Genomic DNA, 21,977 nt, shown 5'->3' with positions numbered 1-21,977 from the left:
ATTTTCTTTTCAGTGGTGGCACCATGAAGGCTTGAACAGCCTAATGAAGCAGTGGCTGTAGTGTCTGAACCGCCCAATGCGCTGCCCTGTAAGATCATAGAGGACAAGCAGAGTTTTGGGATGTGCGACATAACGCTGCAGGCTGTCATCTAGGATCATGAATCACACAGCACAGCTTGTACCTTGTGAATATTATCATAGATGATAGGTTGCTCCTCGCCTTCCATCTGTGCCTGCCCATTTGGTCCTCCACTTCTAACCTTAGTCAGATCCTCTAAGTCCTGAAGGACTTCTCCTAATCTTCAGAGCGGAGGCGGGGCTTGGGAGGGGGTGGGGCTATAGGGGTTATCATAGTGATCTCTTTCTAGCCAAGTAAGGGGGAGAGGCTAGCAGGTTCAATTAGCTAGAAAGATTACTATAATATGCCCTTTAGCCCTGGCCCCTATCTGTCCAAATATGGGGAGATATGTCCCCCTCTCTCCTCACTTGGGGGAGAGGAGAATCCTAGCCTGCTTTACGATCTTCTCTTATTGATTTAATTGGGGCCAGCGCTGCTGCTGCCGGCCACCATGAAAACAATGGGCGATATCACACATTCTTCTTTGCGATGCGAGGTTAGAGTGAAAACATCGCTAATGAGAATGAAACCATTGAAAATGATTGGTTTCATTAACATGCATTTTCACTCACTCTCACATCGAAGGGAAGTCGTATCATAATGGGTAAGAGCCCTAAAGGTCATCTTGGTCTTTTAGGTGCTGCACCATTACATCTCTGGTGGAACAATTAGAATCCCGAAATATCCAACAATAGAAAAATTGATGCAGAAGGAAGGCAATTTGATGAAAGATGGGGAAATGAATACATGCTTGTGCCTCAAGGAGGAAAACCGGTAGGTCTTTTGTGTTATGAGGCAGTACAATATGCGCCAGCAAACATGGAACCAAGTGTGCTAAATTTAGCCTCCAAGGAAAACAACAAATTGTCCAAAAACTAAAGGGTAGACTGCAATCGCAGGAGAATAGGTTCACAAAAGCTACAGACAAAAATGATGCAGCAGTGAAAGCTAGCTTTATTGTGGCTGAAGAAACCACTCAAGCTTCAAAGTGTTTTACAGAGAGTGCATTTTTGGAACAGTGCATGCCGAAGGTGTGTGAGCAGGTGCGCCTGCCGATCACATACAGAGTTCCCAAAATGTTAGTTTGTCAAGAAACACCATTGAAAACAGTGTAAATGAACTAGCAGGAGATCTGACAACACAGCTAGCTGTTGAGGAAAACACAGGCAACACTGATACATTGCCTCTACCCATTTTTATAAGAGGTGTGAAGACGGACTTCTCTGCCACTGAGGGTCTATTGGATGTAATTATGATGTGAGGGATAGCAACCGGGCAGGACATTTTTGATACGGTGAAGAAGTCCATAAGTAAACATTAATTACCCTGAGAAAAGTTGGTGGGGCTATCTATCGTTGGCATACCTGAAATATGTGGAGAAAGAACAGGATTCGTTGGACTAATGAAAAAGAAAATGCAAAAAAAGCAACTGCCGTGATATTATGACCATGGTCATGAAAATAATGAACTTCATTTGGGCACATAGCTTGAATCATTACCAGGGTACTATTGTATCTTGTCACCACTAGACGTTAGGGGTGATGACAAGGTAGCAGCTGTCAAAGAATTTAGTAACGCCCCAGTTCTGATTGGCTAGGGGAAGTTGCTAAATTCAGACAGGGCAGGAGGACAGCAGCGAGGCAAGGAGCAGCCACGCAGCTAGAGGCAGAGGTGCCGGAGGTCACCGGCCACTGCCGTTCAGTAACAGCATGAAGAGAGCGGCGAGGCTGGGAGCGGCAGCACACACAGACGCGGCAGAGGACTCCGCCAAGGCTGGGAGTGCCAGCCTCTTTAATACTCCAAGTGCCAACAGTTGGATTGACGGGTGAGGCAGGTGACCCACAGGGACAGTGGATCCCATCATTTACTGACCAGGGCAATTGCCGCCGGGTAGGGAGCTGACAACCGACACAGCAGCTGCAAATCATTGCCCATACAGAGCACTTAGAGGGAGTGCAGGGACAGCTTAGCTGCAGCGTCTGTACTGCTTTTTGCCTCCCCCAGAGGGTTAGGATTAGGGGTTAGTTTTCCTATTAGGCCTACATTTATAGCTGTAAAGGCTTCTGCATTTACAGCTAATAATGTAAGACTAACTGGAAAACTAATCCCGAACCCTAAGCCTCCAGCCCAGGCAAAAATCAATACAGACGCTGCAGCTATGACCTTCAAGGACCTTACAGAAGTCACCAAATCGGGAGCCAGGGGTGTGAGAAGGGCGTTCCTCCATTTAAGCCCTGTCACACCCCTAGCTTCCTGGTGGTGACAAGATACAATAATACCTATCACCAGTTCTGCTGTTTTTGCAAGAGATGGACTCGGAACATGCACCATATAGGAGTAAGGTGGCTAAGCAGGAGCATAGTCCTTAAACAGTTTTGTACACTGTGTAAGTTTAAAATCTCAGCGCCCCAGTGGATAGGAAATAGAGCAATTGGAAAAGAACTTACTTCACAGGGGGTGCCAAGTCCGCAGCACCCCAGATCCCGGAAGGCGTCTAGTGTTATATAAGGGCAGGAGATGGTCCAATATATGGTAACACTGGTTTATTGCGGCAATGCATTTCGGCTTGTAACGTAAGCCTTTATCAAGCATAATCACAGATACATACATATATATATATATATATATATATATATTTATATATATATATATATATATATATATACAATTTAAAATCAATTGGAAGTTACCTCCCTCGCTGTCTGCTCGCCTGGTTGCGGTGGCCCACGGCGTCCACTGATGACGCGAACACATGTCGCGCTCACGTGATCCGGGGTTTCTGAAAGGGACGCAAAACATGCGTTCCACCGGCAGTCACGTGTTGCAGCGTAATGAAGCGAGCATGACTTTGCGATCACGTGATGGAAGGATCTTGAGGAGGAGCGCAAGCGATGCGTTCCACCAGACTAAATTGTTGTTAAGAATTCTTTTTCATATTTATAAGTTTGTAATTATAATAAAAGGTGCCTAATGATTTATAATTAGACCAAATTTTCTATTACATTGCTAAAAGGGTATTGTAAAAGGTCGCAACGGAAAAGCTATCAGTCTCTTTATTAATTTCTATGGATTAACATTAGTAGTTATCAGTATAGTTTAATCATAATTAGAGATGAGCGAGTATACTCGCTAAAGGCAATTGCTCGAGCGAGCATTGCCTTTAGCGAGTACCTGCCTGCTCGAGACTGAAGGTTCGCGTGCCGGCGGCGGGCAGGGAGCTGTGGGGGAGAGTGGGGAGGAACGGAGGGGAGATCTCTCTCTCCCTCTCTCCCCCCCGCTCCCTCCAGCTAACTGCCGCTACTCACCGCTCCCCTGCGCCGTCACCCAAACCTTCTGTCTCGAGCGGGCAGGTACTCGCTAAAGGCAATGCTCGCTCGAGCAATTGCCTTTAGCGAGTATACTCGCTCATCTCTAATCATAATGCATTCTAATATTACTATATATCTATGGAGGAGAATTCCTTCATGGACTTCAGAAGTCTATCCGAAAAATTATATCTATATTAAAAAATGTATCTGAAATGCTATAAACAATTAATAAATGTACATAATCCTGAACTGTCATGTCTATATCTTTTTAAGTGTTTCATTCAGACTAAAAGGACTCAATGTGTTAAAATGAAAAATATAAAAAATATAAAAATCTCCTTTGGCCTAAGTCTAGAAAATTTACCTGTGGGGATTTTTTCTAATGGGGTGATTTTAATAAAAGAGGGATCAGAATTGTGGTGTGTAAACAAAAGTTTGGAAACGCTATGTTTTAAAAAACGTTTTTGATATTATACCTATGTTGGTTTAATCCATTACGTAAGGGGTTTATTGTGCGTCCAATATAGCGCAAATTACAGGGACATTCTATTAGATATATAAGATATCCCGAACTGCATTTAGGAATTGTTTAATCTGAAATTGGGTATTATCTGATCCTATTTAGATGCATCTTCTCCCAGGGCAGATGCTCTTATATCTGTTCAATCCCTGCAAAATTCAGATAGCCGTCTCAAGGTTGACTCGGCCTTCCTTCCTTCCAAGGTTGGTAAAATGAGAACCCAGCTAGGTGGGGGTTAATAAATGATAATTACCTGCAAGTGCAGGTAATAAGTTTGCGCTATACAAATACCAAGATTTATTTATTTTTATGTTTCATTCCTAGCTTTTTGAGTAACTTTTATATGCGGACAGGAGGGGGCCAAGATGTTACCTAGGGTTTTACTTTTCTTAAAAACCATCTGGGGTATAGATGGAAGTTCTTGTGTCAAATATAGGTCCCCTTTTAGGGTATTTCACTGGTTTTTAATTATATCTTTCAATTCCTTCTGTTCTGTATTGAACCTTGTAATGAAACAAAGACCAAATTTATTGTTTGTATGTTTTGTTTCTCTCATTTGTTCCTCCTCTGGTGGTTTACATCTCCACTCTTTTTTTGCCCTTTCATAAGAATTTTGTATTAGGGTCTTGGAATATTTTTTGTCCCTAAATCTACTGCGCAAAATGTCAGCCTGCTTCTCAAAGTTTTCCATAGTGGAGCAGTTGCGTCTTATCCGTTTGATTTATCCAAAAGGGACATTGAGTTTCCACTCTTTGGCGTGGCTGCTCCGGAAATCTAAAAGGCTGTTAGCGTCAACCTGTTTAAAATGTGTTTTAGAATGAATTTTGTCCTCCCTGATAAATATATCTAAATCTAAAAAGGTGATCTGAATGGGTTTGTATGAACCTGGGAATTGTAAATTCCATGAGTTGGAGTTTAGATGAACCTCAGATCACCTTCAGATGGGAGTTAATTGATATCCAAAGTGATAGTGGACTGAGAACAAAGTTCGAAGATGCTAAAATCGAGGACTTTTACAGTCTATTGCCCCCTGCTTTGATGCCACAGCTCTGACTTCATGCTACCCATGTTCTGTTCATGTTTGGCAGAACCCATCTGCCTGAACACGTTTTCAATAATGAATTTAATAAATGTGGCCCTCGGTGAGCATAAGTTTGACATCCCTGATCTATAGGTAGGGCTTCTTGCATTACCTTTCTGTTAATGAACAGCCTCAAACAGCTTGTCTTGATGCATTTTACTGCATTTGAAAAATGCTTGTTGATAACTATTACAAACAATATCCAGTAATACTGTCAATGGAATATTAACCCTTTGCAATCCAATTTTGGATTCAGGCTTTCCTAGGGGGCTTTCTCTTTCTGCCATTATACAATGGCGCCATCTACTAGCTAGAGCTAGTATTGCGATATGGGACATGCTGGAGATGCCCCCGACAACAGAGCGGCCAGTAGTAAACAGTAAGAATACCCTGCCGGACATCTTCAGACATCGGAAGCTGTACAGCCTTCAATCAGAATGTCTACAGACGTCAGACAGTGAATTGGGTAGGGTTAAACAGTTATAAGGTGAGGTTCACATCTGCTTTAAAGCTTCCGATCAGAGACTCTGATGTAGATCCGGCATAAAATCCCAAACGAAACATCATAGCATGCCGCTCTATTTCGCACAGGAAAATGCTGGTCGAAATACGAAATGCTGAACAGACCCCATTAAATTCACTTGAGTCCGTCCACCACTGTTTCGATCTGGTAATTTTGTTCTTCAGTTCCTAAACAATGTAAATAGACCGGAACCGTAGGTACCGTAGTGAATGTGCCCTAAGGGGGATGTTGGACAGTCCTAAATTGTCAATACTTTTACAAACAACATCTACTTATGTGATAGCCAATGTGATAACTACCGTAGCAAAAGTGCAAACCACTTTACCTAAAAGGATGTTTTCATACTGAAAAATCCCTCTAAATTGCTGGTTGCTAGGGGTCTTTTTTCCTTCAATTTTGCTGTTTGCTCCCTCTCGTCATGTAAAGCCTCTCTGTAATAACAGACATAACAAAACAATCAACAGGAAGTGGCGGAAGAGGATAACTTATGCTACCTATGAAGAGGCGAGGGGGAGGAAGGAAAGAGACTCACATACGTGGTTGCGGGAGCTAATGGTGAGTTACTGTCCCTCAGCTACTGAAATCCCTTATACACTGCTCAGCATGTCTGTATAATGTCCTGCATGCTGTTGTCTCCTGTGCTGTATCCTGTATGTCTCCTGTTTTATCTACGTGTATTATATAAGAGACATCATAACAGCATTGCCCTCCCACCAGCTCAGAGAACTGAAAATTACATATACAGCCTGCAGAGAGGAAACATTGGGAAAAATGGCAGGATACAAGACATCCAATAGCGTCATTCCTCATGTACACGAATGTGGTAGCTAATATTCAGGGGATTTCATCAAAAGTTGATCATCAGGCTACTGACAGTGTGTAAAGAGGTGCAAGTACACCGCTCCGTACATTGTGCAGCGACCCGGTTGATTTGGCAGGCAGTGTTCCCATTTAATTAAGTAAATTTCAAAATTAATGAGTTCTGAGGGCAAAAACAGATGGGTGTGTTTTTCTACCATTATGTGGCCGTGATAATCACAGCTGCATAACGGGACAAAACAAAACCACTGATTCTAGTAGCTTCGCTTTCATTGGCTCTTTTCTCGGCCGTAGTATTAATACTACAGCCGAAAAAAGATAGGACTTGCCTATTACACGTATTGAATACTACATAGGGGAAAGATTGCGCAGACGCCATCTTCCCGCCTTTTTGTTTTTCGAACTCCTACGCTATGGCGCAAATTTGAATGGCCAGCGAAGGGAAAGAAATTTCCCTCGTTCAGGCGCAATTACGCTCTGTGGCGGCGAGCGTAGTTTTGCCTACGGCCATCTGTTTTTGCCCTGGAGCTTAGAATCACACATCATGGACAGTATTTATTAGAAGCATGACCCATTTATCAATATTTTTGGGTCTAGAGTACCTGAAGCTCAGTAAAAACATGCAAACTCCAGCAAATGTTGCTTGGCTAGATTTTACATGACTGCAGGTTGACAGTACAAATCAATAAGCCGCTGTGAAGTCGTGGTCCGAAATTCTCAGATCTCGGGACAAACATCAGTGAGCCATTTCAGTTTAATACTACTAGCGTTAGGTTATTGATCTGTGCACATAGGATACCAAGAAGGACAATGTTTCATTATGGGAAAAGCACGTCTACCAACCTCTGACATGGAGATCGGATTAACGGCTCGCTCACACTAGCATTCAGCCTGCGTTCCGGCTTCCCTAATCTCTGTTTCCATTTCCGTTTTGCTTTTTAAGAATAAATAGCGCAGTCTGCAGTGTTATTTGCTTTGAAAAAAAAAGCTGAAATCTAAGGGAGCGAAAGCAAGCTGAAAGGTTTTTTTTAAAAACTTATCGAAATCCATGGAAAAAAAACCTTAACAGTTTAATTCCATTTTAATTTCCTTCTCTGTTCCAAAAATGGACCAGAGAGATGAAAAGCTTGAACGCAGGCTGAACCCAAGTATGAATGAGTCCTGGCAGATAGCACCAATACCAGGCCATGCCAGAATTCATAAGGCAGAGATGTGTGCAGAAGTTATATTACTTCTTTCCTTCATTTTTCTCAATATTTTCCAAATAGCTGCGCAAAAAGATTGTGGCTTGCGTGTGGAAAAATCACGTGAACAAAGCGCGATCTACGTAATTTGTTTGTTTACACGATCCGTGGTGCGTGGCGCGTGTTTAATCCAGCTCTCATAGAAGTCAACGGAAACTCCTGCGTAACACGCACCAAAGACAGGTTAAGTCTTATCTTTTCATGCAGCATGCAGCTTAGATGCTTGCATTGAAGCCACGCATGTCCTATCTTTTGCACGAGCAAGTAATTTGCGTGCCTAAAAATCGTTCATTAGAATAGGAAACCATTGGTTCTAATAGACGCAATCTTTTAGGCCTCATGTCCACGGGCAAATTCGGATTTTAAAACCGCAGCATTTTTCCTGCACGCGGATCCGCGCCCCTTAGGGATGCATTAGACACCTGCAGGTAGTTAAATACTTGCAGATGTCATTTTTCCCTGAAGGCGTGGGTCCATGGAGAATCCGTAGCGGGCCTGATTTTCCCTGTGGACATGAGGCCTTAGCGTGGCTATGTGTGCACCAAAAAAGCGCCTGTATCTGTGATTCCCTGTTCTCTCTAAACTGGAGAGAGGAGTCTGCTGCTCTGCTATGCATGCTGTGTTCTATAGACTCTGCAAAAAATTGCAGATCCTGGTCTCTAAGACCACTCTTCTCACACAGGTGGTTTCTATAGCTGTACTGAGCCTCCAATGATTTTAATAGGGCTTCTCAGACGAGCGTTTTAGTGCGGTGTTTCTAACGCCGCGATTATTAAATGTTGTTTGTTCAATTTTAGTGTGTTGCAGTGCTTTTTAACGTATCTCATCACCCATTGCAATGATGGGGAGCGTTTAAAACACAGTGAGACGCATTTGAAAGTGCCATTCGAAAATGTTGTAAAATCCTTTCTTTTTTTTTTTTTTTTTACAAACGCCTGTGTGAGACTGGCTTAACTGTAACACAGACACTCAGACATATCATCATCATGCAGAACAGTGTACAGCAAGACGAAGTAGTGCACATGTGACTAAATAGCAGCAGCTAACTCACTATTAGCTCCTGCGCTGTGTCTCCCCCCTCCCTCTCTACTTTGCTCTCATATAGTTCAATGAGCATCCTGACTCATCACTTCCAAGTCACACCCTTAACAGCAGACAGTGGATGGCAAGCTAGGGGTAGGGATACGCCTAGTGACCAGCACTTTAGAGGGGTTTTACAGCACAGAAACGTCATTTGGGTAAAAAAAAAGTGAATAGCAGTTTTGCAAGTTATCACACTGCATCATATAAGCACATATCGTTTGAAAACGTAGTAACCATTTAAATAAATCAGTGGTAGGATGGGGGCTCTCCATGCTTTAAGAGACAAAAGGAAACCATAAATAAATACGATTAATCCCAATTAAGTACATACTTCCGAGCTATGTAGCATAAATGCGGGGTGTGCCAAGCCTCTCTACGCTTGGTGAAACGATGAATCTGGTGATTACACTCTGAGCATATCTGCAAACAGCAGGCAGTGCCAACATACTGTGGCAGCAGAAACGTCAGGGGATTTAAAGGGGCTTTCTGGTATTTTAAGACATTTACCTACAAAGAATGGTATAACATAAAAATGTAACCAGTGCTCCCCTGGTAAAACTCCTGCCACTCTAGTGCTGTAATCCCAGTGGTCCTTACCACTCCTGCAGCAATGGCATCGCATACATTATTCACATGACTGCTACAGCCAATGGCTGGCCTTAGTGGTCATGTGCCATACAAGCTGAGGGACTCATGTGAATGACATATAAGACATCATTGCTGCAGGATTGGCAGGGACCACTGGAGTGGAAGGTGCATTTAACAACTGAGTACTGTTTTTTTATTTTTATTTTATACCATTACCTACCTGTAGGCAAGCTTCCCAAATTCCTGGACAGCCCCTTTAAGTGGATATAAGCAGTATAGGGTTATGGATTCCTGTACATTAGCAAATAGTATTAAATGTGACTCTGTAGCCATAGTATGCACTCCAGCTTTACTTCCAACTCTAACACATTGTATGAACTAAGGCGCTGGGAGACCACATGATGATATACACTTAAGAATGAATTCTCTAATTCAGGGTTTTCCCAATCTTGTTTTATGATCAATTAGTACAAGCTTAGCAACATTTCAAAAGAGAAAAATACAAGCTTTACATTTTTTGCATGCCAAAACAGAACAAGTCAGATATTCATATCTTCTATGCAGACATTTAGCCCAGCCCAAAATTTCTGCTCACAAAGGACACCCTTTATTAAACTGCTACTGTATGCCACCATACAAGACCTCACATGCTAGTATATTCCCCCATAATATTAGGCCTTATTCACATGACTGTTTATTTAATGAATGGTCAGGTTCTGCTTGTGATTGGCTGAGTGGGGATTTTAAATTCTCACCTGGTGAAAGAGCTTCAGAGCAGTGCAGGGAGAAGACAGGCTGGACGCGCCTGAGCCCCGCTAGCTGAGGAGAGGTGAGTATAATTTTTTTAAATTTTTAACACATTCTAGGGATGATTTTCAGAGAACGGCTTATATTTAAAGACCTTCCCTGAAAATCCCTTCAGGGCTTGCCAGCAGCCCATTGCTTTCAATGGGACTGCAGAAGCGCCGGTCCCACTGAAAGCAATGGGAAAATATCGCGATCCTCTGCCACAGCTGTCACAGCTGTGGCAGGGGATCCTTTACTCCCCGCAGGGATGAAGAAATCCTCTGCCACAGCTGTCACAGTTGTGACAGGGGATTCTTTATTCCCCGCGGGGAGTCCCCTTGTCACCGAACACTGTACCAGTGCTGTCACAGAGTTCAGTGACAAGGGGACTCCCCGCTGGGGAATATTGATGCGCACCACGGACCTATGGTGCACGCATCTCCTATGTTTTTGCAGGTGCATGCGTTTGCATGCCTGTAAAACATGGACATGTGAATACACCATAGGAAACCAATGGTTCTAATAGACGCTTGTTTTTGTGCACACAATTGTACGCACATTAACACGCTCGTGTGAATCCACCCTTTAGCTCCATCCAACTCTGGGAAATTAATTTTCCATGATTTAGTTTAATGTAAGAAACTAAATATCAGGGTTGTCAATCGCTTTTAAATTTCTAGACAATCCATAAAAAGGGCATTTTTTTCCAGTGTTTATGAAAAAAGTTTTGCCGTGACACCCAGAAACAGCTGTATGTGTATGGATTCTGGCTTGGTTTTCAATTCCCAGTCATTGTTACAAGGCTTGTATAAAGATTTTAACATTGACTTGCAGGAATGCTGACTTCCTATAGGTGGTGCTGCAGAGGTATTGTTCCATCTCCCTTATTTGCATATTAACAAGAAGAGCATGAATGGCCTTATAAGTCTCCTCACTCACCTTCTAGGCGCTCTGCCTAAGGAGAAAAGATAGGGTTCCTGACCCACATCACAGGCCTCTTGCTAGCCAAGCCCGAAACCTACTGTACACCGATGATAGGCAATCACCCCGAAACAGCTGTCTGTGTATGGATTCTGGCTTGGTTTTCAATTCCCAGTCATTGTTATAAGGCTTGTATAAATAGTCTAACATTGATTTGCAGGAATGCTGCTTTCTAATAGGTGGTGCTGCAGAGGTATTGTTCCATCTCCCCTATTCGTGATATTATTTTTTAAAGTGGATTAAACTGGAGAAGCGTAGGCAGGTTCTTATGATTCTACAGATCTTCATTTTTACAGGTCCGATTAAATGCTGCTAATGTTTTTTATGTAACAATTTTCTGCTATAGACGTATATCACTTACAATATTAACCCTTTGCAATCCAATTTTGGATTCAGGGTATCCTAGGGGACTTTCTCTTTCTGCCATTATACAATGCTGCCATCTGCTGGTTAGAGCCAGTACTGCAGTATGGGACATGCTGGAGAGGCCCCAGGCAGCAGAGCGGCCAGTAATCTACAGCAAGAATACCCTGCCGGACATCTTCCGACATCGCAGCTGTACAGCCTTCAATCAGAATGTCTTTAGATGTTAGACAGTGGATTGGATAGGGTTAATGGTCCATTTAGGTTTTCTAATTAGCTCCTAAAAAATATTGGCTGCGAACTTTGGAAAAGATGTCCATGGCCCGCCTACATCACATCCTAATGTAAGTGAATGAAGTTGAACTTCTTTCAAATGTCGGGTTGTGGCAATTTGCGAGTCACAATGCAACTGCATTCACTTACATTAGGATGTGATCTTTAGCTGCTTGTTGTGCGTCATTCCTAAAGACAGGTAGTCCCTGCCTAAAAATTCCTGTCTTTCATTTTTGAGTTAAATGTGGCTCTCAACCATCACTCAGAGTCACAATGTACAAAAGGTTGGTGAGCTCTAGTCTAAAGAGTGGTATGTAGTACAACTTCTGCAGTAGTTTCTCCATAGGTTCACATTCTTCTACATGCCTTGTTTTGGTAACTGTCTGCTTTGCTGAAAGAGGAAGCAAAGCATGAAAATGAAAGTTTACTGTTCATGCTGCTCGCCTGGAGGCATCTTCAGTTGGGAAACGCCAAGTAATGTAACAGAGGCAAATATTTGCTCAGTTGCGTTATAAGACTCTGTATTACACTGCATATACTGTAGAATATCGACTTCTAATGGAGGAGAAACCCAATTCTTCCTACCTTCAGCTGCTCTCTTGAAGAAGACTTTGCAGCTGCCACATGTGAGGGCTCCATAGTGGCATCCAGATGCTTCATCTCCACAGATCAAGCATGTCTTCTGCGGTGGAAAGTAATAGTCAATGGGCAACAGGTGTTCTCTGCCTCCTTCCAGCCTACAAAGGACATAGAAAATAAAATCATTCTTGGAAAACAAACTACTTTTTGTGGCATAAAAAGATACACGAAGCCAGCGGAACAATCAAGTAACAAAAAGCCATTATTCTTTACAGTTACAGTAATTATAACAACAGTTATTGAAAGTTTCTTGACCACAAATCGACAGAGTTTTTTTTAAAGATTGTTAAGCATTATTTTAACCCTTTGAGGACAAAGGGACATATTTGTCCTATAGATAGCAGTTTAAAACTGTGGGGCAAATATATGCTTTGGTCCTCTAAGGGTTAAAAGATAGTATTTCAAAAATTTAAAAAAAAACTATTTGCAAAAGAGACTCACGATTTAAAGGGATTGTCCAGAATCAACATTTATTACCGGTTTTCAGATAGGTGATACATTTCTGATTGGAGCCCCATCCTTCATAAGGATTGCTGTCTGGTGTTCCCCTTTTGGAGGAGCTTCAATGAAAAGAAAACCAATCATGAGCACTGCCTTTGCATTCAGTTCTATGGGACTGCAGGAGAAAGCCAAGTACAAGGCTGTCGCCAGCAGTCCTATTGAAGTGAATGGAACGACAGCGAGCATGCTTGCCTGCCACTGAATTCCAGTGCCCCCTCATTGCTTTGGGTGTGTAGATGTTTGTGCTCGGTTTAGGTCCCAGTCATTTATCATCTATCCTATAGCTAGGTGATAAATGTTGTTTCTGGGACATCCCCTTTAAGATGTTTTTTTTATTCTATATTATCTTCACTTCATCACATTCCTTTTTAAAACAATTGTGTACAATATACAGCACCGTACGAAAGGGTTAGGCTGGTGTGGAAATACTACAACGTAAGAATGCTTTCAAAAATAGAAATGTTAATAGTTTATTTTTAGAGATGAGCGAGCATACTCGCTAAGGGCAATTACTCGAGCGAGCATTGTCCTTAGCGAGTACCTGCCCACTTGGAAGAAAAGATTCGGGTGCCGGCGGGGGGCGGGGAGCAGCGGGGGAGAGCGGGGAGGAACGGAGGGGAGATCTCTCTCTCCCTCTCTCCCCACCGCTCCTTCCTGCTTATTCCCGCAACTCACCGCTCACCCGCGTCGGCACCGGAACCTTTTCTTCCGAGCGGGCAGGTACTCGCTAAGCAATATACTCGCTCGAGCAATTGTCCTTAGCGAGTATGCTCGCTCATCTCTATTTATTTTTGTCAATTAAAATACTAATTGAATTAGCAAAAGAGAAATCAAAATCAAAACAATATTTGGTGTGACCGCCCTCTGTCTTCAAAACAGCTTCAAATCTTCTATGTATAATTGCAGAAAGTCATGGATTTTGTAGAATTCCAGTGAGGTATATGATAAACCAATTATAACAAACATCATTATATATCAGTCTATAGCTGAAACAGAGACAGCTGTTAAAACTAAGTGAGGAACAGCCAGATTCTCCTATAAAGGTGAGGTTGTGGAAGACAGTTTCCAGTCACAGGACATATACCATGGCCAGACTAAGCACAGCAATGAGACACAAGGTAGTTATACTACATCACCAAGGTCTTTCCCATGAAAACATTTCAATGTAGACTGGGAGTTTAAGATGTACTATTCAAGCTCTTTTGACGAAGCACAAAGAAACAGGCAATGTTGCGGACTATAGATGCAGTGGTCAGCCAAGGAAACAGTGAAGCAGATAAAAGACACATCCTGCTTACTTTTCTTCCAAATCAGAATATGTCTAGCAGTGACATCAGCTCAGAACTGTCATGAACAAGTGGGACCCCGGTACACACATCTACTGTTTTGACAAAAATAAACTATTTAAGGGGTTGTTTGGTTACCGGACAACATTTCTACAATAGCTCCAACTGCTTTAACATAACAAGTGGAGCAGTACTTTCCCGTTTTCTGATTGGGGATCCAGCAATGTTACCCCACCGTCCTGACGGTGTTTGTTGTGGAAGATAATGTCAGTGGAAGTCTTCTGATTGGCTGGTGTTATACTGTAAAGCCCGTTAGTTACCACCACAACACCATGCATTGGTGGTCAATAATGGGTTAAAGTGTATCAAAATGACTCATAAAAATTATAAAATGTGTGTCAGAAATGTGATAAAAGTATTAACATTGAGTGTCCACTCAACTATTTTGATAGTACGCTCGTGGCAGTGGTGAAATGAGAGAAAGTTCCAGAAGCCTGTCGTAAAATACTGAACTATTTGGCTGAAAAGTTTTCTCTAGACAACACGCTTTACTTTAAGGAGGTATGCTGTTCATGAGCGCTGCAACTGTTTTAGAAGAGTAACTTCAAGCTCTTGGAACCCAATGCAAAATTTGTACCCCTTAACTATCATATTATTACATCGTATGTTACTGTTATCTTATGTGGCGGGTGCCCAGGTACAACTGCAACCTTTATAAGGTCTTATGTGCAGGACGGAGTGGATTGTCATTGGCAGCATCTCTTTCAGCCTTGGATGGAGGGAAATCAGCTTGCTTCAGTGTTTTATGTTTGTGGAGGTGTCTTTGTGTTGTTTTCTCCTCCTCAGACTCCTTAACACTTCTGTTATTACTCCAGCCACTATCTCACCACTAATGATGACTGGAAATCAGAATACTACGTGCTCTCAGATACAGCCACTTCTAATTAACAGCAAGTTCATTGAAAGTGTTTCTCACCTATAATTACTACTGTGGCATGTCTGGCTCAATATAGAAATTATCTCAGGGAATCATTCATTGCCAAATACTGTAGTTCAAGGCTCGTGAGGTTTCTATTATAGGCCCGCTGCTTCGAAACAATTAAACCTTGATGTTCATTGATAGCTACACAATCTAACTCTGCAGTGTTTAATTTGGATGGGAAGAAACATGCCGATGTAACAGTGATATGTGACTGTAATATTAAGGTAGACAGGCGATAAAAGATGACAAAAGCAACAATACGTAAAACAGTATAATGCAGTCATAAAATAAGAACTGTCGTTGGCACAAGAAGAGCCATAAAAAGTGCAACAATAAACGGATAGAAATATTATTTACTACAGAAATATTATTTATTATTACAGTACTTGTCAAAAATATTCACTATTTAATAGGATGGATTATTAACAGAGATAAAGCGAGCACGCTCGGTAAGGTGAGTTACTTGAGCTAGCCCCGATCATCTCGAGTAACTGCCTTCTCCTCCGAGCGTGCTCGGGGGGTGGGAGGGGGGGGCAGCGAGGGTGAGCGGCGGGCGGTGGAAGGTAACGGGGGGGGAGAGAGAGAGATCTCTCTCACTCTCTTCCCCGCTCTCCCCCACCACCCTCCGCCCCCCCCCCCCCGCTGCCCCCTTGAGCATGCTCGGAGGAGAAGGCAGTTACTCAAGATGAGCGAGGCTCGCTCGAGTAACTCACCTTACTGAGCGTGCTCACTCATCTCTAATTATTAAATATTGGTTCATTCAGTTTAGTATTTTAAATATTTTGTTCTTCACTGATAGTACGGGTCATCAGTAATATGTGCCAAACTGAAAGACTGTAATAGCGATACTCTGCGGTGAGACTGCACAAAACTTCTAGAGTTGTCCATCAGCACTCAGGATGGTACAAAGTAAAAGTGTGTAGAATAAACATTCCATACTAGCACTCACATTGTATATGGCAGAGACTCTCAGTATTTGACAGGCTATATACAATGCTCTTCTATCCAGTGGATGCTCTGGTGGGTCAGGATCAAACACAATTAACGCCTGCAAAATCCAGTAGAAGATGACTTTGGAGCTAATCAATCACTTGCCACTATAATCTGTTTATTATGTGCTGACTCACAATAAACCTATTAGACCTTAAGGCCCTTTTACACGCAAAGATAATATTTCAAAGGACTGAAAGATTGAAAGATTTAGCGATCTATTTACATAAAGTGTTAATGGCCATTAACACTTTATCATCTTCATTTGCATGTAAAAGAACCTCCACCAGTTGTTTGCAGAGCCCAGTATGTGTTTAACCTCTTAATGCCAAAGGGCGAAACTGTATGTCCTGGCAGGGCGATACTTAATGCAACAGGACGTACAGTTACACCCTGGGGATAGCGTGAGATGAGAAGAGATCCTGCACTATCCAGCAGCGGGAGCAGGCCTCCCGCAGCAACAGTGGGGGTGCAGGACCCCCCCCCCCCCCCCGCTGATGACCCATTCCAAGCCGCAATCTATATAGATCGCGGCATGTGAAGGGTTCACAGAGGGAGTGCGCTCTCTCTGTGATGTCATCGGACCGTCTGCTATGTAATTGCATGGCAACAGGATGCCAGATACAGATATATGATCGCTATAACAAGTGATGAGGCATAAGTCCTGCAATGCTTTATCATAACAATCATAACAGCTATGGTACAAGTCCCCACAGGGACACATATAGTAAAAAAAAAAAAGGATCAAAAGATTGTCAAAATTAAAATAATGTAAAAAAAAGTTAAAAAAACTTTTTTTGTGCTTTTTCCTCTATTAGTATAAAAAAATAATGTAAAAATTAAAATCCCACATATCTGGTATCATCGTATCTGTAACGACTCACACAACAAAAAACCTCGCACAAGCGGGAAAAAAAACGGAGGCAAAATGCTTATTTTGTTCATTTTGCCTCCCAAATAAAGCAATAAAAGTGATCAAAAAAGCCATATGTACCCCAAAATAGTACCCATAAAAACAGCTCGTTACACAAAAAAACAAGCCCTCACAGAGCTCAGTCCATGGAAAAATAAAAAAACAAGTTGTTGAAATTTAAATGCAGCGATTTATGAAAACAAATAATTTCCATTTTATTTTTATTGCAGAAACTTGGAAAAACCTAAAAAAAAGAAAAGAATTTTGATATCGTTGTAATCGTACCGACCCGCACAAACAATGTATTGTGTCATTTATGCTGCATGATTTACACTTTAAAAAAAACACAAAAACAAAGGCAGAATTGATCTGTTTTCTCTCCCTGCTGTCATCAAGTTTTACAATACATTCTATTTACTGAAAAACAGCATCAATAAAACCTACGGTTCGCCACGCAAAAAACAAGCCCTCATACAGCGACGTCGACAAAAAAATAAAAAAGTTATGGCTTTTGAAAAGTGGAGATGAAAATCCCCCAAAACTTGTTGAGTCCTCAATGCCAAAATAGGCCCTGTCCTTAAGGGGTTAAACATTCCATTGTTCTCTCCTGGCTAGTGTTAACACGTCGTGGAGAGAACAGTCTATCAAAGAAAAAGTATACGATGCCTGCGTTTACATGTAACGATTATCGCTCATTTTCGTCTGTTTGAACAAATTTTGAGAGATAATCGTTGCGTGTAAAAGGGTCTTTACTGATGATCTATTGTGTGCAATAACAAAAAAGACTTACAATGCAATTAAAAGTGGACTGCTTCCAGTTATGGAGCTGCCATGTAAGGATGGCGAATAGGGCGCTCCCATCTATCAACAGCCCTAAATGAACACATTGACAGCAGCACCTTTACAAACTTGCTTAATCAGAGTCCCAACACCTCACCTCACAAGTAGACTCTGTAATCTATGGCTTGTTATATTCTACATAGCAGCCCGAATCCCTGCGTTCACACTGATTCCAGCTCCCCCACCCTGCATCTGCTTGACAAGTTGACTCAAAGTCAAGCCCTGCTTACAAGGAAGATCAGATCATGGAATTTAAAGGGATTAAGATCAAAGAAGAATAGTTCTCCAGGAAACGCATCTTGTGGAAGTGGATTATACAAGGCTGCAGAAACTGAGTTGGCCTACTATATGGTCCAGCTGCTAAGATGGAAAGTCGGGAGCTTTAAATGTGTTGTCCGCTCACCAGACAACATCCCTCCAATAGCGCTCACTGTAATAAAATAAACTGATCAGTCTTTACCCCTCCTCTGCGCCAGGATCCAGCACTACATCCCCACCGCGGCCCTGGGGTCCGTTGTGACAGCTGATATCACTGAAAGTCTGTTGACCACCAGTAGACTCCATCACTGGTCGGATTCACTGGCATCATGGCCCTCAGGACATTTTTTTAAAAATACGAATGATTTTTCAAAAACACTCATGGGATTCATTTGTCAGTTAACCATAAGGGTTTCAATATATGATAGACAACATTTACATCCTCTGAAAAAAATGGTGTGGAGGGCAATTTCAACACAGTGGCAAGAGACAAGGTATTACACTCACTCCTAGAAACAGCAGGCCTAGAAGACATCTCACAACCCAATGTACTAAAATTGAAATGGAAGAAATTGTTAGAATTTTCCAACACATCATATGATATCAAATGGCTAATATGAAGGGTACATTGGGAGCTCTGAAGTTGGCAGATGAAAGATTAGCCAGTCCAAGAACCTCTTAAGCATTCTCTGTATAGCTGGATGGTTGGCCCTCTTCCTCTAGTGGGCCAAGAAACCCCAGTCTGGTGCAGCTATGAATATAGAACCCAATAAAATGATATGGATACAGAGCTCTTGACATGGAGAATATTTTTTATATACAGAAGTGTCCACTTTAAATTTTCTGCAAATGTTGTTAAAGACTCCAATTTCTCATAATACAAGTCAAAATATTATGTACATGCTAACAAAGTCTTGACAGGGTGCATCGCACATCACAACCACTGGGTGGCCACATACAGACACATATAGCATATACATCTCCTGACAGAATGCTGTATTTTTTCAAGCTGGTAATCTCACAACAAGCATCTCGGGATACAGTATGTCAAAATAGGAGGAAATGTAAAAAAAGGACACTTCTGTACTTAGTGGTTACCTTGGGTTTAAAAAATTCCACTAAGTTTCAAGCTGCAATCTTTATTCATTTTCATGATATTCAGTTTACTATCTGCTCCCTGCAGAGGGTCAATGGGTTCTCTTCTCTGTGTACAAAGATACACAGCTTGTGTGATACCCTCTTCCTTCCCTGTGCTTTCCTCCCTATCTACACAGATACAGTCTAGCCTCTGTGACCTGCCCTCCCTGAAGACTTGGATGCCTGTCCTCCTCTCTAGAGTTGTCAGCTGTGTATAACCTACTCCCCTTCTCTGCTGCTATCTCTAAAGCTACTTTCACACATAGTGGAACATTTCCACCTTATTTCCAAACTAAAATCCACTAATAAATCTGCACATGATTTGGTTGTGGATTTCGTGCAGATTTAGTCCTGGGATTTATCTCATAACATTGAAATGAATTAAAGGGAACATATCACCTATCACTTTCTTACTAGTAAGATATAAATTGAGCAGCACAGCCAGCATTCAAAAAAATCCAGCTTTATTAATCCATAAAACAGCAGCAAAACAGAGCAGCAACGTTTTAACCCCTTCTGGAGTCTTTGTCAAGCTTGACAAAGACTCCGGAATGGGTTGAAACGTTGCTGCTCTGTTTTGCTGCTGTTTTATGGATTAATAAAGTTGAAATTTTTTTGGATGCTGGCTGTGCTGCATCATTTATATCTTATTTGGATTAACTTTATAGTCCTAAGAGTCAGGACTTCTCTGAGCTTTGTACATACCAGCCCCACACCTCACACCTATTGGTGTATTCCAGATGAGTGCTGCTGCCTCTACAATTTGTTATTTGCATCACTTTTTTACTGATTAAAACCAGATAAACATAATCTATTTTTCTAATTGATTTTCATTTTCTGATTGTAGAATTTTTTATTCTATTATCTGTAAATTACCATGGGGGCAGCCATCTTTCCTGAGCTACTTTAAATAGCATTAAGGCCGCCTGCAGACGAGCGGGTCGGATCCGGCAGCGAGAATTCTCTCCGCGCGATCCGACCCGAGCGCCTGCAGGGACGAGCGCGTACTCACCCGTGCCTGGCGGCCCCGGCTCTTTCATGTGCCGGCTGCCGCGCAGCCGGCGCATGCGCAGACCGGAGCCGGCGGCCAGGTAAGTGCGTGCCCCGCAGAAAATTAGGACATGCCGCGGTTTGTTTGCCGCGCGAGATTTCGCGCGGCCAAACCGCGGCCGTCTGCATAGGAGTGCGTATTTTAATGCACTCCTATGCAGACTTTCAGCGGCGGAAATCCCGCGGGAAATCCCGCGGCGGGATTTCCGCTCGTGTGCAGGCGGCCTTAGAGATATGCTTTACAGCAGCTTCATGAACCACTCACACAATGGACAGGAAGGAACCCACCAACTTGTATGGGAGACTGTTGTAGACATGCTCTGTGAACATTTTGCAGAGAGCGGAGTAGATAGCCACAGCTTATACCTATTGTGAATGGTGAATCCTGTTATTAACCCCTTAGTCACCAAGCTTTTTTGTTTTTTTTCCATTTTCGTTTTTCCCTTACCCCTCTTAAAAAATCGTAACTCCTTTATTTATCGATCAACGTCACTGTATGAGTGCTTGTTTTTTGCGGAACAAGTTGTATTTTTCAATGGTATTATTTAGTGTATCATATGATGTATTGAAATACTTTTAAAAAATTCCAAGTAGCGAAAAAAAAAAAAAATCTATTTTTTTTTCGGACAATGATCACCGTGCGGGGTAAATAATGCATTACTTTGATAGATCAGACTCCTACGGACGCAGCAATACCAAATATGTATTTTATTATTTAGATTATTTTATAAATATTGCAAAAGGTTTTCTTTTTCAACTTTTATTACTTTTTTAAAAATAATTATTAAAACTTTATTGATCTTATTTTTACTTTTTTTTTTTAGCCCTCACAGGGGACCACAACATGCAATGTTTTGATCGCTTCTGCAGTATGATGTTATGCCATAGCATTACATAATACTGCGATCTGACAGGCAAGAGGGATGGCTCGATAGGCATTCTGCCATGACAGCCCTGGGTCATTTCAGAAGGCCCTCAGCTGCCATGACACCCGCATGGCTCCCTGTGATCTCATTACAGGGAGCCGTATGGGACCCCCGAACATTGGTCAGGGGATTTAAATGCCACTGTCAGAGTTGACAGCGGCATTTAAAGGGTTAACAGCCCCAATCGACCGCGTGGCTGGTCGAAACTGTTACCCGTGGGCGTCAGCTGTAATAAACAGCTGATGCCTGCGATGTATAAATGAAGATAGCCGCACGATCTCCCTCCATACACATCCTGCAATGGCAGGATGTAAAAACACTATAGGGCGGTCACTAAGGGGTTAACCCTTTCCAATCCACTGTCTGACATCTGAAGACATTATGACTTAAGGCTGTACAGCTCCAATGTTGGAAGATGTCCATCGGGGTTTTCTTACTGTATATTGCCAGCCTCTCTGCTGTCGGAGCCTATCCAACGTTTCAGCTCATGCAGTACTCGGTTCAGCCAGCAGATAGCACTGTTGTATAATGGCAGAAAAAGAGTAAGCCCCATAGGAAAACCAGGATACAAATTGGATTGGAAAGGGTTAATATAGGTGTTTACTAGAGATGAGCGAACGTACTCGTCCGAGCTTGATGCTCGGGCGAATATTAGGGTGTTCGGGATGTTCGTTATTCGTAACGAACACCACACGATGTTCGGATGTTCGGGTTACTTTAACTTTCTTCCCTGAGAAATCTTTTCTATATGCGCTCAATGGGGCCGGC

General features: G+C 42.3%; 1 protein-coding gene across 2 annotated transcripts in view; it reads right to left on the bottom strand.

The window, feature by feature from the left end:
* The window catches only part of AR (androgen receptor), a 257,798-nt gene that overhangs the window by 97,960 nt on the left and 137,861 nt on the right, over positions 1 to 21,977 (bottom strand). For both annotated transcript variants that reach the window (XM_066580979.1, XM_066580978.1), the window contains exon 2: positions 12,273 to 12,424. In XM_066580979.1, coding sequence (XP_066437076.1) covers positions 12,273 to 12,424 — 152 coding nt within the window. The remainder of the gene's footprint in view (positions 1 to 12,272; positions 12,425 to 21,977) is intronic.

The sequence above is a fragment of the Eleutherodactylus coqui genome, chromosome 10 (assembly GCF_035609145.1).
Source record: "Eleutherodactylus coqui strain aEleCoq1 chromosome 10, aEleCoq1.hap1, whole genome shotgun sequence".
Lineage (NCBI taxonomy): Eukaryota > Metazoa > Chordata > Amphibia > Anura > Eleutherodactylidae > Eleutherodactylus > Eleutherodactylus coqui.
Note: the sequence above shows the minus strand (reverse complement) of the source record. Positions and strands in the feature narration are given on the sequence as shown.